Source organism: Somniosus microcephalus, chromosome 33 (genome assembly GCF_052327205.1).
Source record: "Somniosus microcephalus isolate GS21.2 chromosome 33, FLI_Smic_1.0, whole genome shotgun sequence".
Classification (NCBI taxonomy): Eukaryota; Metazoa; Chordata; class Chondrichthyes; order Squaliformes; family Somniosidae; genus Somniosus; species Somniosus microcephalus.
The window spans coordinates 35,683,910-35,699,990 of record NC_141019.1 but is presented as its reverse complement, the minus strand read 5'-3'; the positions used below and the strand labels follow the sequence as shown (position 1 = coordinate 35,699,990).

At 51.4% G+C, this 16,081-nt stretch overlaps 2 protein-coding genes across 7 annotated transcripts in view; one reads left to right on the top strand and one right to left on the bottom strand.

Moving 5' to 3' along the window:
* Nucleotides 1-2,973, bottom strand: part of arhgap9 (Rho GTPase activating protein 9) — a 109,901-nt gene extending 106,928 nt beyond the window's left edge. For both annotated transcript variants that reach the window (XM_085973048.1, XM_085973049.1), the window contains exon 1: nt 2,719-2,973. In XM_085973048.1, the coding sequence (XP_085829174.1) occupies nt 2,719-2,801 (83 nt within the window). In that variant the 5' untranslated portion in view covers nt 2,802-2,973. The remainder of the gene's footprint in view (nt 1-2,718) is intronic.
* A 3,746-nt stretch (nt 2,974-6,719) lies between these two features.
* The window catches only part of mars1 (methionyl-tRNA synthetase 1), a 74,667-nt gene continuing 65,305 nt past the window's right edge, over nt 6,720-16,081 (top strand). For 3 of the 5 annotated variants that reach the window (XM_085973043.1, XM_085973044.1, XM_085973042.1), the window contains exons 1-2: nt 6,720-6,915; nt 12,032-12,122. In XM_085973043.1, the coding sequence (XP_085829169.1) occupies nt 6,825-6,915; nt 12,032-12,122 (182 nt within the window). In that variant the 5' untranslated portion in view covers nt 6,720-6,824. Of the gene's footprint in view, nt 6,916-10,698; nt 12,123-16,081 lie in introns of those variants that run through there. The other 2 variants (XM_085973046.1, XM_085973045.1) reach the window with 1 other exon arrangement.

The window sequence follows — 16,081 nt, the reverse complement described above, 5'->3', positions numbered from 1 at the left end:
TAGGGGCTGGAGGAGGTTACAGAGATAGGGAGGGTTGTAGGGGGCTGGAGGAGGTTACAGAGATAGGGAGGGTGGTAGGGGCTGGAGGAGGTTACAGAGATAGGGAGGGTTGTAGGGGGCTGGAGGAGGTTACAGAGATAGGGAGGGTTGTAGGGGGCTGGAGGAGGTTACAGAGATAGGGAGGGTTGTAGGGGGCTGGAGGAGGTTACAGAGATAGGGAGGGTTGTAGGGGCTGGAGGAGGTTACAGAGATAGGGAGGGTTGCAGGCGGCTGGAGGAGGTTACAGAGATAGGGAGGGTTGTCGGGGGCTGGAGGAGGTTACAGAGATAGGGAGGGTTGTAGGGGGCTGGAGGAGGTTACAGAGATAGGGAGGGTTGTAGGGAGCTGGAGGAGGTTACAGAGATAGGGAGGGTTGTAGGGAGCTGGAGGAGGTTACAGAGATAGGGAGGGTTGTAGGGGCTGGAGGCGGTTACAGAGATAGGGAGGGTTGTAGGGGCTGGAGGAGGTTACAGAGATAGGGAGGGTTGTAGGGGCTGGAGGAGGTTACAGAGATAGGGAGGGTTGTAGGGAGCTGGAGGAGGTTACAGAGATAGGGAGGGTTGTAGGGGCTGGAGGAGGTTACAGAGATAGGGAGGGTTGTAGGGGGCTGGAGGAGGTTACAGAGATAGGGAGGGTTGTAGGGAGCTGGAGGAGGTTACAGAGATAGGGAGGGTTGTAGGGAGCTGGAGGAGGTTACAGAGATAGGGAGGGTTGTAGGGGGCTGGAGGAGGTTACAGAGATAGGGAGGGTTGTAGGGGGCTGGAGGAGGTTACAGAGATAGGGAGGGTTGTAGGGAGCTGGAGGAGGTTACAGAGATAGGGAGGGTTGTAGGGAGCTGGAGGAGGTTACAGAGATAGGGAGGGTTGTAGGGGCTGGAGGAGGTTACAGAGATAGGGAGGGTTGTAGGGGGCTGGAGGAGGTTACAGAGATAGGGAGGGTTGCAGGCGGCTGGAGGAGGTTACAGAGATAGGGAGGGTTGTAGGGGGCTGGAGGAGGTTACAGAGATAGGGAGGGTTGTAGGGGCTGGAGGAGGTTACAGAGATAGGGAGGGTTGTAGGGGCTGGAGGAGGTTACAGAGATAGGGAGAGTTGTAGGGGGCTGGAGGAGGTTACAGAGATAGGGAGGGTTGTAGGGGGCTGGAGGAGGTTACAGAGATAGGGAGGGTTGTAGGGAGCTGGAGGAGGTTACAGAGATAGGGAGGGTTGTAGGGGCTGGAGGAGGTTACAGAGATAGGGAGGGTTGTAGGGGGCTGGAGGAGGTTACAGAGATAGGGAGGGTTGTAGGGAGCTGGAGGAGGTTACAGAGATAGGGAGGGTTGTAGGGAGCTGGAGGAGGTTACAGAGATAGGGAGGGTTGTAGGGGGCTGGAGGAGGTTACAGAGTGTCGGCCCGGATTATGGGGCTCAAGCGTCATGGAGTGGAGGCTCGAACCCAGAACCTTCTGATTCAGAGGGGCCGAGAGCACTGCCCAATGAGCCATGGCTGACACCAGGAAGTGCCTCGCCTTGGCTCAGCATCGACCCTTTAACAGAGACGTCGGATGAGTCAGCCATTGTGCGAGGAATCACAGCACTAAACACCCTCGTTCCAGCACTAACTGGACAAGGATGGCAAGTCATTAAACCCACTCAGATTTAGGCTCGTCTCTCCCGCCCAAATCACAACAAGCTGCAGCCTCTGAAATGATTCCGTTCCATTCTTCACCTCCCTTTCTTTACCCAGAGGCCAATCCACCTATTGATCATTCTCCGCGTCAAGAGCCTTAAATTCTACTTTACACCCCGACGAGCACGGTGTCCCGTTCTGCTGCATAGAAACAATAGAAGATACGAGTAGGCCATTCGGCTCCTCGAGCCTGCTCCGCCATTCAATGCAATCATGGCTGATCATCCAAATTCAGTACCCGGTCCCTGCTTTCTCCCCATATCCCTTGATCCCTTTAGCCTTAAGAAATATATCTAACTCCTTCTTGAATATGTTTAATGAATTGGCCTCTGCAGCCTTCTGTGGTAGAGAATTCCACAGGTTCACCACTCTCTGGGTGAAGAAATTCCTCCTCATTTCTGTCCTAAATGGCTTACCCCTTATCCTTAGACTGTGACCCCTGGTTCTGGACTCCCCCCGCCATCGGGAACATCCTTCCTGCATCTAGTCTGTCTAGTCCTGTTAGAATTTTATAAGTTTCAATGAGATCCCCTCTCATTCTTCTAAACTCCAGCGAGTACAAGCCCAATCGACCCAATCTCTCCTCATACGTCATTCCTGCCATCCCAGGTATCAGCCTGGATTTACTTTCCCCCATCCCCAAGTCTACTCACCTCTCAAATCTTCTGCACTCAAGACAAGCCCAGTTTATGCAAACTGAACCTCATCATTTAACCCCCTTTTAGCCCCCGGGGCATCACGCTGGTGAATCGGCGCTTGCGTCCGTTCCGCGACCAATATATTCCTTCCTGGAGGTGCGGGGCCCAGAGCCTGAAGGCAACGACTCCAGACGGGGTCTGATCAAGGCTCTTTTGGTAAAAATGGGTCACTGGGGCGCGGATGAAACTGCTCTAATGGCAGAGGAAATGCACCAAACTTAACTCATTTCCTTTCTCACCCCCTCCCTCCCCCTCACTTACAACCAAAGGGACTCGGAGATGTTTTAAAACAAGTACTCTGCCATGGCTCGACTCACCCTCCTGGCGTCCCGCTGCAGGCTGTCGCGGTCCGCTGTTTCTGGTCTGTCAAATGCAGGCCAAATCGGTCCTGTGTTCCCATGTGTTTCTCGCTGGCTGGTTTTCACCCCCACCGCCACAATTTTGGGTCTGTCACGGGAGTCTGCTCGGGTTCCGTGGTGTCGGTCACAGCCTTCTGACTCAGAGGAGAGAGTGCAGCCACCTGGGCCACGGCAGACACTTGCTGTTATAAATTGTCTCCATAGTCGTTTGCAATGCCTAAATATATATTTTTAAAAATACAATGAATAAATATTTTTAAAAATACAATGCCTCAGTATATTAAAAAGTACAATGCATAAATATTTTTTTTTAAATACAATGCATTCTTTTTATTCGTTCACAGGATGTAGGTGTCGCTGACACGGCCCAGCATTTATTGCCCGTCCCCTAGTCACCCCTCGAGAAGGTGGTGGTGAGCCGCCTTCTTGAACCGCTGCAGTCCGTGTGGTGAAGGTACTCCCACAGCGCTGTTAGGGAGGGAGTTCCAGGATTTTGACCCAGCGACGATGAAGGATCAGCCGATATATTTCCAAGTCGGGATGGTGTGTGTCTTGGAGTCGAACTTGTAGGTGGTGGTGTTCCCGTGCGCCCGCTGCCCTTGTCCTTCTAGGCGGTAGAGGTCGCGGGTTTGGGAGGTGCTGCCGAAGAAGCCTTGGCGAGTTGCTGCAGTGCATCTTGTCGATGGTCCACACTGCAGCCACGGTGCGCCGGTGGTGGAGGGAGTGAATGTTTAAGGTGGTGGATGGGGTGCCCATCAAGCGGGCTGCTTTGTCCTGGATGGTGTCGAGCTTCTTGAGTGGTGTCGGAGCTGCAACTCATCCAGGCAAGTGGAGAGTATTCCATCACACTCCTGGCTTGTGCCTTGTAGATGGTGGAAAGGCTTTGGGGAGTAAGGAGCTGAGACACTCGCTGCAGAATACCTAGCCTGTGAGCTGCTCTTGTAGCCACAGTATTCATGTGGCTGGTCCAGTTAAGTCCAGCAATGCATAAATATTAAACAAAAAATACAATGCATAAATATTTTTTAAAAATACAATGCATAAATATTTAAAAACAATCTGAGGCTGGCCACATTGGCAGGGCACCTACAGTCCCCACCATGAGGGCAATGACCAGCTCAGGTCCCACCCCCCTGCTCCAACCCCATTGGCCGGCCACTCAGCCCTCGTAAATCCCGCCCCGCCCGTCAATCAGGACCGCCTCGGTTGCTAAGGGCAGGCCGTCTCTGGATACCGTCGGCCCGAGCCCATAGAAACATAGAAGATAGGAGCAGGAGGAGGCCATTCGGCCCCTCGAGCCTGTTCCACCATTTAATGAGATCATGGCTGATCATCCAAATTCAGTACCCTGTCCCTGCTTTCTCCCCATATCCCTTGATCCCCTTAGCCTTAAGAAATATATCTAACTCCTTCTTGAATATATTTAATGAATTGGCCTCAACTGTCTTCTGTGGTAGAGAATTCCACAGGTTCACCACTCTCTGGGTGAAAAAATTCCTCCTCATCTCTGTCCTAAATGGCTTACCCCTTATCCTTAGACTGTGACCCCTGGTTCTGGACTCCCCCGCCATCGGGAACATCCTTCCTGCATCTGGTCTGACTAGTCCTGTTAGAATTTTATAAGTTTCAATGAGATCCCCTCTCATTCTTCTAAACTCTCGCGAATATAAGCCCAATCGACCCAATCTCTCCTCATACGTCATTCCTGCCATCCCGGGTATCAGTCTGGTGAATCTTCACTGCACTCTCTCCATGGCAAGAACATCCTTCCTCAGATAAGGCGATTAAAACTGCACACAATACTCAAGGTGTGGTCTCACCAAGGCCCTGTGCAACTGCAGCAAGACATCCTTGCTCCTGTCCTCGAATCCTCTCGCTATGAAGCCCAGCATACCATTTCCCTTCTTAACCGCCTGCTGCACCTGCATGCTTACCTTCAGCGACTGGTGCAAAAGGACACCCAGGTCTCGTTGCACTTCCCCTTTTCCCAATCTATTGCCGTTCAGATAATAATCTGTCTTCCTGTTTTTGCCACCAAAGTGGATAACCTCGCATTTATCCATATTATACTGCATCTGCCATGCATCTGCCCAATCGCCCAACCTGTCCAAATCATACTGGGGTTTCTCGGCATCCTCCTCACGGCACACACACCCACCCAGCTTTGTGTTGTCTGCAAACTTGGAGATATTACATCTAGTCATGCGTTTTCTGATCGTTTGTCACCGCGCGACTCCTCTCGCAGCCGGTGAGCGATCCGTGTCACGTGTTTGGTGGTGGGGCGGCGGGGGGATGGCGTTCAAGGCCATCAGGTGGACACTGAGCCACGTTGAATGTCAAGGAAAGGAAGATCCTGCACTTATATCAAGTAAAAACAGAAAATGCTGGAAATACACAGCGGGTCGGGCAGCATCTGTGGAGATAGAAACCGAATTAACGTTTCAGGTCGATGGCTTTTCGTCAAGACTGGAAAAAAGTTAGAGAGATGTAACCGGTTTTGAGTAAGTGCAGAGGCAGGGAAGGCGGGGAGAGTTGGGGGGAAAGAACAAAAGGGAAAGCCTGTGACAGGGTGGAAGGCGGGAGAGATTAAAAGACTAAAGGTATGATGGTGCGAGGCAAGAGGAGATGGTAATGAGACAAGTAAATAAACAAAAGATGGGTCTAGAGGAGGTGTAAATGGGAATGGCAGAATCATCAAAGGCTGCCATCCGAAAAAATAGGGGCCGAGGTTATGATCTGAAATTGATTAACTCGATGTCGAGTCCTGAAGGCTGTAAAGTGCCTGATTGAAAGATGAGGTGCTGTTCCTTGAGCATACGTTGAGCTTTGTTGGCACTGTGAAGGCCGAGGATGGAGAGGTCAGAGTGGGAGTGGAGCGTTGAATTAAAGTGACAGGCAACCGGAAGCTCTCCTGATCTCTGTAACCTCCTCCAACCCCTACAACCCTCCCGATCTCTGTAACCTCCTCCAGCCCCTACAACCCTCCCGATCTCTGTAACCTCCTCCAGCCCCTACAACCCTCCCTATCTCTGTAACCTCCTCCAGCCCCCTACAACCCTCCCTATCTCTGTAACCTCCTCCAGCCCCCTACAACCCTCCCTATCTCTGTAACCTCCTCCAGCCCCTACAACCCTCCCTATCTCTATAACCTCCTCCAGCCCCCTACAACCCTCCCTATCTCTGTAACCTCCTCCAGCCCCCTACAACCCTCCCTATCACTGTAACCTCCTCCAGCCCCCTACAACCCTCCCTATCACTGTAACCTCCTCCAGCCCCCTACAACCCTCCCTATCTCTGTAACCTCCTCCTGCCCCTACAACCCTCCCTATCTCTGTAACCTCCTCCAGCCCCCTACAACCCTCCCTATCTCTGTAACCTCCTCCTGTCCCTACAACCCTCCCTATCTCTGTAACCTCCTCCTGTCCCTACAACCCTCCCTATCTCTGTAACCTCCTCCAGCCCCTACAACCTCCCTATCTCTGTCACCAAATTGTTGTTGTTGTGGTCGCTAGGGGAGATGGCCCGCTTATAAGATGGCGGCTGCCAGAGCGGCGCCTCACGGGAGATGTAGTCCGCCGCCCCATTGACGCCCAGTCTAGCAGGAGGCACAAGAACTACAACTCCCAGCCTGCCATTGGAGAGGGGAGGGCGGCCATCTCGCCAGACTCCGCCGCGCCCGGGTCTGGAGCCGCGTGGTATAACGGGAGATGTAGTCCGCCGTCCCATTGTCGCCCAGTCTAGCGGGAGGCGCCGGAACTACAACTCCCGGCCTGCCGTTGTGGAGGAGAGCGGCCATCTTGCCAGACTCCTCCATGCCGGTTGAAGCGCCGCGAACTCTCACGGGAGATGTAGTCCACCGCTCAATTGGCTCCCAGTCTAGCGGACGGCGCGGGAACTACAACTCCCGGCCTGCCATGGTGAGTGGGCGGCCATCTTGCCGGCTTTTTCTTTGGCCTTCTCCGATTGCATCAGTTTTGAGAAAGAAGGGGAAGGAAGAAGCCGGAGCCTTTTAAAGCGGGTGGGGTGGAATCTTTCTGTCAAATAATAAAGAGCTGGGATCCACGATGAAGCTGTTCCTCAGCCCGGGCTGCCCCGGCGGCCTTAAGGTGGCGGCGGCGGTGGAAGTAACGGGCCTGAGGCCGGAGCTGGGGCCAGGTGGAGTATCTGTGGTGGGGTGTTGTGGGGGGTAAATCAGCTCAGCTGGGTCAGAGTAACTCTGGGGATCTCACAGGGGAGAGAGAGAGCGCGAGAGGAGGCTGAATCCAGGGGGCTGGGGTGTGCTGCCAATGGGACAATGTCTCATTGATGTTTAATGGGATCTTGCTGTGCACAATATTGCCTCCCCCCCCTCCTCCCTCCCTCCCTCCCTTTTCCCTACATTATAACAGTGGAGGGTTGAACCTAGGGGTGTGGGGGAGAGAGAGTGTTGCCAATGGGGCAAAGTGTTCTGTCTGTCACTGATGTTTAATGGGATCTTGCTGTGCACAATGTTGCCCCCCCCCCCTCCCCTACTTTATAACAGTGGAGGGTTGAATCCAGCGGTGTGGGGGAGAGAGAGTGTTGCCAATGGGGCAAAGTGTTCTGTCTGTCACTGATGTTTAATGGGATCGTGCTGTGCACAATATTGTCTCCCCCCTCTCCCTTTTCCCCACATTATAACAGTGGAGAGTTGAATCTAGGGGTGTGGGGGGAGTGCTGCCAATGGGGCAAAGTGTTCTGTCTGTCATTGCTGCTTAGTGGGATCTTGTGCGCAATATTGGCTTCCCTACATTACAACAGAGCAGTGTCCACCTCCCCGTCCCTATGTTACAACAGCGGAGGTTAAGTCCAGTGGTAAGGGCATGGTGGGAGGTTGCCAATGCAGCGAAGTGTTCCGTCATTGCTGTAATATGGGATCTTGCTGTGCGTAATATTGGCTATCTCCTTTGGTTATGTCATCGCCCTGAGGTCGTGCCCGGCCGGCGCTGTATAGATGCAAGTCCTTTCTTTCTGTAGGATGGGTGTTGAGCTTCTGGGGTGTTGCCTCTGGCTGCACCCTGTCCAGGTGAGTGGCGAGTCTTCCGTCACGCCTGTGGCTTGAGCCTTGAGGGCGGTGGAGAGGCTTTGAGGGGCCGTGGGTGAGCCTCTCATCCATGACCATGGTAGTGATCTGGCTGGTCCAGCTCTGTTTCTGGTCAATGGTGATTGGTGCTGTGGTGGGCAGGGGTGGATCTTGGCCATGGTGTTAAAAGATATTTACAGTGTAGAAACAAGGCCATTCGGCCCAATGTTTCCATGCTAGTGTTCATACTCCACACGAACCTCCTCCCACCCTTCATCTAACCCCCAAAACATATCCTATTCCTTTCTCTCTCGTGTTTATCTAGCTTCCCCTGAAGTACATCTATGCTAGTTGCCTCACCCACTTCCTGTGGTAGCGAGTTCCACATTCTCACCACTCTCTGGGTAAAGAAGTTTCTTCTGAATTCCCCATTGGATTTATTAGTGACTGTCTTATATTGATGGCCCCTAGTTCTGCTCTCCCCCACAAGTGGAAACATCTTCTCTACGTCTACCCTATCGAACCCCCTTCGTAATTTTAAAGACCTCTATCAGGTCACCCCTCAGCCTTCTCTTTTCTAGAGAAAAGCGCCCCCAGCCTGTTCATCCTTTCCTGATAGTTATAACCTCTCAGTTCTGGTATCATCCTTGTCAATCTTTTTAGCACCTTCTCCAGTGCCTCTATATCCTTTTTATAATATGGAGACCAGAACTGTGCACGGTGCTCCAAGTGTGGTCTAACCAAGGTATATGGAGACCAGAACTGTGCACAGTGCTCCAAGTGTGGTCTAACCAAGGTATATGGAGACCAGAACTGTGCACAGTGCTCCAAGTGTGGTCCAACCAAGGCATACGGAGACCAGAACTGTGCACGGTGCTCCAAGTGTGGTCTAACCAAGGTATATGGAGACCAGAACTGTGCACAGTGCTCCAAGTGTGGTCTAACCAAGGTATACGGAGACCAGAGCTGTGCAAGTTTAACATAACTTCTCTGGTGATGCCGTTGAAGGTCGAAGGAAGACATCCACGCATTCTCTTGTTCGAGACGGTCATTACCTGGCACAAAGGCTACCCACCACTCGTCAGCCCAAGCCTGGATGGTGTTCAGGTCTTGCCGTAGGCTGCCACGGACTCCTTCGTCCTCGGGAGGAGTTGTGAATGGAGAGTCACCAGAAGACAGCCCCCACTCCTGACTTATGACTGCCACAGGACACTGGGACAACCCCCCTCTCCTCTTCCAAGAGTACCATGGGAGCTTTGATGTTCAATCTGAACAGGCAGACAACACAACATGTCTGAAATGCTGTCCTTTGAATGACGAGGACTACAATTGTACAGGGCCTTGGTGAGACCACACCTGGAGTACTGTGCACAGTTTTGGTCTCCTTATCAAGGGAAGGATAGACTTGCCTTGGAGGCGGTGCAACGAAAGTTCACTGGATTGATTCCTGGGATGAGAGGGCTGTCCTATGAGGAGAGATTGTGTAGAATGGGCCGATACTCTCTGGAGTTTAGAAGAATGAGAGGTGATCTCATTGAAACATACAAGATTCTGAGGGGGATTGACAGGGTCGATGCTGAGAGGATGTTTCCCCCTGGCTGGAGAGTCTAGAACCAGGAGTCACAGTCTCGGGATAAGGGGTCGGCCATTTAGGACCGAGATGAAGAGGATTCACTCAGAGGGTGGTGAATCTTTGGAATTCTCTGCCCCAGAGAGCTGTGAATGCTGAGTCGTTGAGTATATTCAAGGCTGAGATCGATAGATTTTTGGACTCTAGGGGAATCGAGGGTTCTGGAGATCGGGCAGGAAAGTGGAGTTGAGGTCGATGATCAGCCATGATCTCATTGAATGGCGGAGCAGGCTGGAGGGGCCGAATGGCCGACTCCTGCTCCTATTTCTTGTGTTCTTAAGGGAAGAAAGATTTGCATTTATATACGGCCTTTCACAACCTCCAGACGTCCCAAAGCGATTCACAGCCAACAAAGTACTTTTTGAAGTGTAGTCGCTGTTGTAAGGTCGGAAACGCGGCAGCCAGTTTGCGCACAGCAAGCTCCCACAAACAGCAAGGTGCCACGGGATCTTGTATGTCCCCCTGGGTGGGCAGACCGGGCCCTCGGTTTAACGTCTCACCCGAAAGACGGCACCTCCGGCAGCGCAACACTCCCTCAGCACTGCACTGGGAGTGTCGGCCTGGATAGTGTGTTCGAGGTAAAAACAGAAAATGCTGGAAACACTCAGCAGGTCAGGCAGCATCTGTGGAGAGAGTTCAAGTTTCAGGTTGATGACCCTTCGTCAGAACTAGAAAGAGCTGGAGATGGAACAGGTTTTTTAGCAAGTGCAGGGGCAGGGAAAGGGGGGCGGGGATGAAACACAGAAACATAGAGACATAGAAGATAGGAGCAGGAGTAGGCCAATCAGTCCCTCGAGCCTGCTCTGCCATTCAATGAGATCATCCAAATTCAGTACCCTGTCCCTGCCTTCTCCCCATATCCCTTGATCCCTTTAGCCTTAAGAAATATATCCAACTCCTTCTTGAATATATTTAATGAATTGGCCTCAACTGCCTTGTGTGGTAGAGAATTCCACAGGTTCACCACTCTGGGTGAAGAAATTCCTCCTCATCTCAGTCCTAAATGGCTTACCCCTTATCTTTAGACTGTGACCCCTGGTTCTGGACTCCCCCGCCATCGGGAACATCCTTCCTGCATCTAGTCTGTCTAGTCCTGTTAGAATTTTATAAGTTTCAATGAGATCCCCTCTCATTCTTCTAAACTCCAGCGAGTATGAGCCCAATTGACCCAATCTCTCCTCATACGTCATTCCTGCCATCCCAGGTATCACTCTGGTGAATCTTCGCTGCGCTCCCTCCATGGCAAGAACATCCTTCCTCAGATAAGGCGACCAAAACTGCACACAATACTCAAGGTGCGGTCTCACCAAGGCCCTGTACAACTGCAGCAAGACATCCTTGCTCCTGTACTCGAATCCTCTCGCTATGAAGGCCAACATACCATTTGCCTTCTTAACCGCCTGCATGCTTACCTTCAGCGACTGGTGCGCAAGGACACCAGATCTCGTTGCACTTCCCCTTTTCCCAATCTATTGCCGTTCAGATAATCTGCCTTCCTGTTTTTGCCACCAAAGTGGATAACCTCGCATTTATCCACATTATACTGCATCTGCCATGCATCTGCCCTGTTACCGCTGAGTTGGAGCCTGAACGGACCAAGTGATATACAAGGTCGACGTATACCCAACCTCAGCTTGATAGAGTAATAAGACTCAGACGACTGTGGTTTAATTGAAATGTGAGAGTACACTTTATTGCAGAGCGCTCTGGGAGAAGTGCTATGCACCCTTGTGCAACCGCCAAGCTTCTCGTTTCACACTCTAAATGCGTTTACCTTTATACACAAATGAAAGGTTAAGCAAATTAATCACAGAAATGCCTCATGACATTGTAGCAGTAAGATAGTTTAAACAATGTTCAGCAGAACTAGGACTTCTTTGGGTTTTTGACCGCGAGATAGGATAAGCAGAAGTAAAGCAATTAACGGACTGTCTGTCCTTGCAAGATAACCGAAGTACAAAACAGGATGCAGCTGGCACTACTCGTCCCAGGGTACATGCACAGCTCGAGGTCCAGTTTTAGCCAGCTTAACGAATGTCAAGTATCCCAACGAGCTTTGCAAAGTCCTTTGGTACCGAAATTCTCTCCAACATGCCCAATCACCCAACCTGTCCAAATCATCCTGGAGTTTCTCTGCATCCTCCTCACAGCACACTTGCCCACCCAGCTTGGAGATATTACATCTAGTTCCCTCGTCTAGATCATTAGTATATATTGTGAATAGCTGGGGTCCCAGCACCGATCCCTGTGGTACCCCGCTAGTCACTGCCTGCCACTCGGAAAAAGACCCCTTTATTCCAACGCGAGACCCCCTCGTGAGCAGCGAATACAGTATACTAAATTGCAAGAAGTACAAGTAAATCGCTGTTTCACCTGGAAAGGGGTGTTTGGGGCCCTGGGCAGTGGGAAGGGAGGAGGTAAAAGGGCAAGTGTTGCATCTCCTGCGCTTGCACGGGAAGGTGCCGGGCGAAGGGGAAAGGGGGTGTTCGAGGCTCTGGAGTGTGGCTTGAACCCACGACATTGGGATTGATGTCTCGCTCGACTGTTTCGCAGAAGCACTCGATTCTCCGACTGTATTCTGACGCCTTTTTTCTCCTCAGAACAAGACGTGCCTTTCCTGTCGCGCTCGAAGCTTCCGGTCCTGCTGTTACCAACAGGAGACTTTATATTTTCGACCAATACCATTTGTCAGTGAGTAGGAAGCGTGTCTTTGCTCAGAGGATGGCTAAATGTTTGGCATAGACTGCCGGGTGGGGATGTTGTGCAAATGTCCTTTTTACTCGTTATGTACTCCTCTTGTAACATCACTGGTGGATGATCTTCAACCATTAAAGAGGGTGGAGAAAGAAAGAGATCTGGGCGTTCTAGTGCGTACATCTCCAAAGGTTCATGAGCAATGCAGTGAAGCGATAGTTTTTTGGGCCCTCGGGGAATCCAGGGATATGGGGATCGGGCGGGAAAGTCAAATCAAATCAAATCAACTTTTATTGTCATTGTTAGTGCACAAGTGCAGTACAACGAAATGTAGGCTTGCGGCTCCCGAGAGTGTACATTTTAGATTAAGACATTTAAACATTCAACATACTTTTGGCTTGTAGTATATTAGCATAAACATAACCATAATAAAGTGCATTGGCAGATGTGCGGGCTTTAGAGTTTATTTGTGGAGTTCAGTAGGATGACAGCCCTGGGAAAGAAGCTGTTTGTAAATCTGGTCGTACGGGTGCGAATGCATCTGTAGCGTCTCCCAGATGGCAGGAGGGCGAACAGACTGTGGCTGGGGTGGGTAGGGTCTTTGATGATGGACCGTGACCTCCGTCGACATCGTTTCTGGTATATGTGCTCTATGGTCGGTAGCCGGGTGCCGGTAATGCGTTGGGCAGTTTTGACTACCCGCTGCAGGGCGGGTTGTTGAGGTTGGTTGAGTGGAGTTGAGGTTGATGATGTAAGATTAGGAATCGCAGGCTCACACACAGATTACCCAACAGGGTTTTAGAAGTTGCAAGGCTTTTATTAAAGAGCTACAGTTTTAAAGCACAATCAGATATTACATATGGTTTAAACTGAGTATAATAGACATACAACCCGTGACAGTAGAAAACGATCTACGACTCCCCGAAGCGGAATGACACGACCGGACGGACGGGGAGGCAGTCGGGTGGTCTCGGATTGGGTGGATTCCTGCAGTCTGCTGCAGCGGTCACTTCCGTTGGGTCATCTCTCAAGCTGCTGGAGGTGTTAGGCCATCAGCCACCTCAGAGGCTAAACTTGAGCAAGGTGTTAGGCCGTAGCCACCTCGGGGAAGCCTTCGCCCCTAACTGCCTGATTTCCTCTCTCGGTCGTCTATATTTATAGTTATTTCGGTGGGCTGGTAATCACCCGGTGTCAATCATTTGATCCCCATCCCATTGTCCAATTGTGAAGCGGGAAGGCAACCCTCGCCGTCCCCTTCTGCATGACCGACAAGGCCTCGCTCTTATCTTTCTGAGGAATGTTTTGTCAAGTTTCTTCAAGGGCATTTTATGGCTTCGTGGCTCCTTGTTATCTAGCAGGTGCTATCCTCCCTGTTTCCTTGCATTTTACAATTCCCTTATCACTTCTATTTGTCTTTTGATGCTTGATATTCGACCTTGCTGGCATTTATGCTATCTGTTCCCGGCTGCATGTTGTCGGTCTCTGTTCTAAGATTCAAAAATGGGTTTTAATTCTAACAGCTATTTCTTACAATGATCAGCCAGGATCTTATTGAATGGCGGAGCAGGCTGGAAGGGTCCGAATGGCCGAATCCTGCTCCTATTTCTTATATCGGGGATAGCTGCAGCGAGTAGGACGTGTTGGGGTGCATTCCTGGGACGGTTGATTTATAGGACGAGGCGCACTATTTTTGCCCTTGTTCAGGGGCTTGCATGAGCAGAGAGACCTGGGGGTACATGTGCACAAATCGTTGAAGGTGGCAGGGCAGGTTGAGAAAGCGATTAAAAAAGCTTACGGGATCCTGGGCTTCATAAATAGAGGCAGAGTACGAATGCAAGGAAGTTATGATGACCCTTTTATGACCCACTGGTTCGACCGCCACTGGAGTTTTGTGTCCAATTCCGGGCACCGCAATTTAGGAAGGATGTGAAGACCTTTAGAGGGTGCAGAAAAGATTTACGAGAATGATTCCAGGGGATGAGGGACTTCAGTAACGTGGAGAGACTGGAGAAGCTGGGATTGTTCTCCTTGGAGCAGAGAAGGTTAAGGGGAGATTGACCAGAATGGTACCAGGGGATGAGGGACTTCAGTGACGTGGAGAGACTGGAGAAGCTGGGATTGTTCTCCTTGGAGCAGAGAAGGTTAAGGGGAGATTGACCAGAATGGTACCAGGGGATGAGGGACTTCAGTGACGTGGAGAGACTGGAGAAGCTGGGATTGTTCTCCTTAGAGCAGAGAAGGTTAAGGGGAGATTGACCAGAATGGTGGTAGGGGATGAGGGACTTCAGTGACGTGGATAGACTGGAGAAGCTGGGGTTGTTCTCCTTAGAGCAGAGAAGGTTAAGGGGGAGATTGACCAGAATGGTACCAGGGGATGAGGGACGTCAGTGACGTGGAGAGACTGGAGAAGCTGGGGTTGTTCTCCTTCGAGCAGAGAAGGTTAAGGGGGAGATTGACCAGAATGGTACCAGGGGATGAGGGACTTCAGTGACGTGGAGAGACTGGAGAAGCTGGGGTTGTTCTCCTTAGAGCAGAGAAGGTTAAGGGGGAGATTGACCAGAATGGTACCAGGGGATGAGGGACGTGGAGAGACTGGAGAAGCTGGGGTTGTTCTCCTTAGAGCAGAGAAGGTTAAGGGGGAGATTGACCAGAATGGTACCAGGGGATGAGGGACTTCAGTTACGTGGAGAGACTGGAGAAGCTGGGGTTGTTCTGCTTGGAGCAGAGAAGGTTGAGAGGATATTTGATCGAGGTGTTCAAAATCATGAGGGGTCTGGACAGAGTAGATAGAGAGAAACTGTTCCCATTGGCGGAAGGGTCGAGAATCAGAGGACACTGATTTAAGGTGATTGGCAGAAGAACCAAAGGCGACGGGAGGAAAAATGTTTTTACGCAGCGAGTGGTTGTGATCTGGAATGCGCTGGCTGAGAGGGCGGTGGAGGCAGACTCGATCGCGGCTTTCAAAGGGGAGTTGGATCAGTACCTGAAGGAAAATAATTTGCAGGGCTACGGGGAAAGGGCGGTGGGAGCGGGACTAGCTGAAGTGCTCTTGCAAAGAGCCTTCTGTGCTGTGACCGTTCTATGATTCTATTCGACAAGACCTTGGTCAGGCCTCACTTGGAATACTGCGTCCAGTTTTGGCCTCCTCACAGGGTGGGTGATATTTGAGGCTTTGGAGAGGGTGCAGAGGAAGGCCACCAGACTAATTCCCAGTCTTGGATATCAAGATGGGCTAAAAGAGTTTGGACTCTGCACTTTAGAGAAGCGAAGAGTTGGGGGGCTATCTGATTTTTTTTTTTTTTTATTCGTTTTTATGGGATGTGGGCGTCGCTGGCAAGGCCGGCATTTATTGCCCGTCTCCTAGTCGCCCCTTGAGAAGGTGGTGGTGAGCCGCCTTCTTGAACCGCTGCAGTCCCGTGTGGTGAAGGTGCTCCCACAGCGCTGTTAGGGAGGGAGTTCCAGGATTTTGACCCAGCGACGATGAAGGAACGGCCGATATACTTCCAAGTCAGGATGATGTGTGACTCGGAGGGGAACTTGGAGGTTTTATTATAAGATAATGACGGGTTTAGATCGTGTTCCAGTTGCGTTTGTTCCAATTAAATAGGTCAGGGGGGATTCACAATTTTAAGTTGTGCAAGGCCAGATCTAGGTTAGATGTTCAGGAGGTGGCTCTTTCCCCAGGGAATAGCGGACCTCTGTAACAGGCTGCCGTCTCGTGTGGTGGGCGCCGACTCACTGAATTCCTTCAAGTGAGAGCTGGACCCGTTTCCTGGCTGGGGGTGGACATCACCTCTATCTGAAGGGTAGGTACTCCAGGGATTTCAGGGCCAGAGTGATCTCCTGGGCTGGTTTCCATCGCCTGGACGAGTGGGAGAGAGATTTCCCCCCCCCCCCCACCCCCACAAATTGGCCTGAGATCCATATCAGCCATAATCTAATTGAATGGCCTCCTC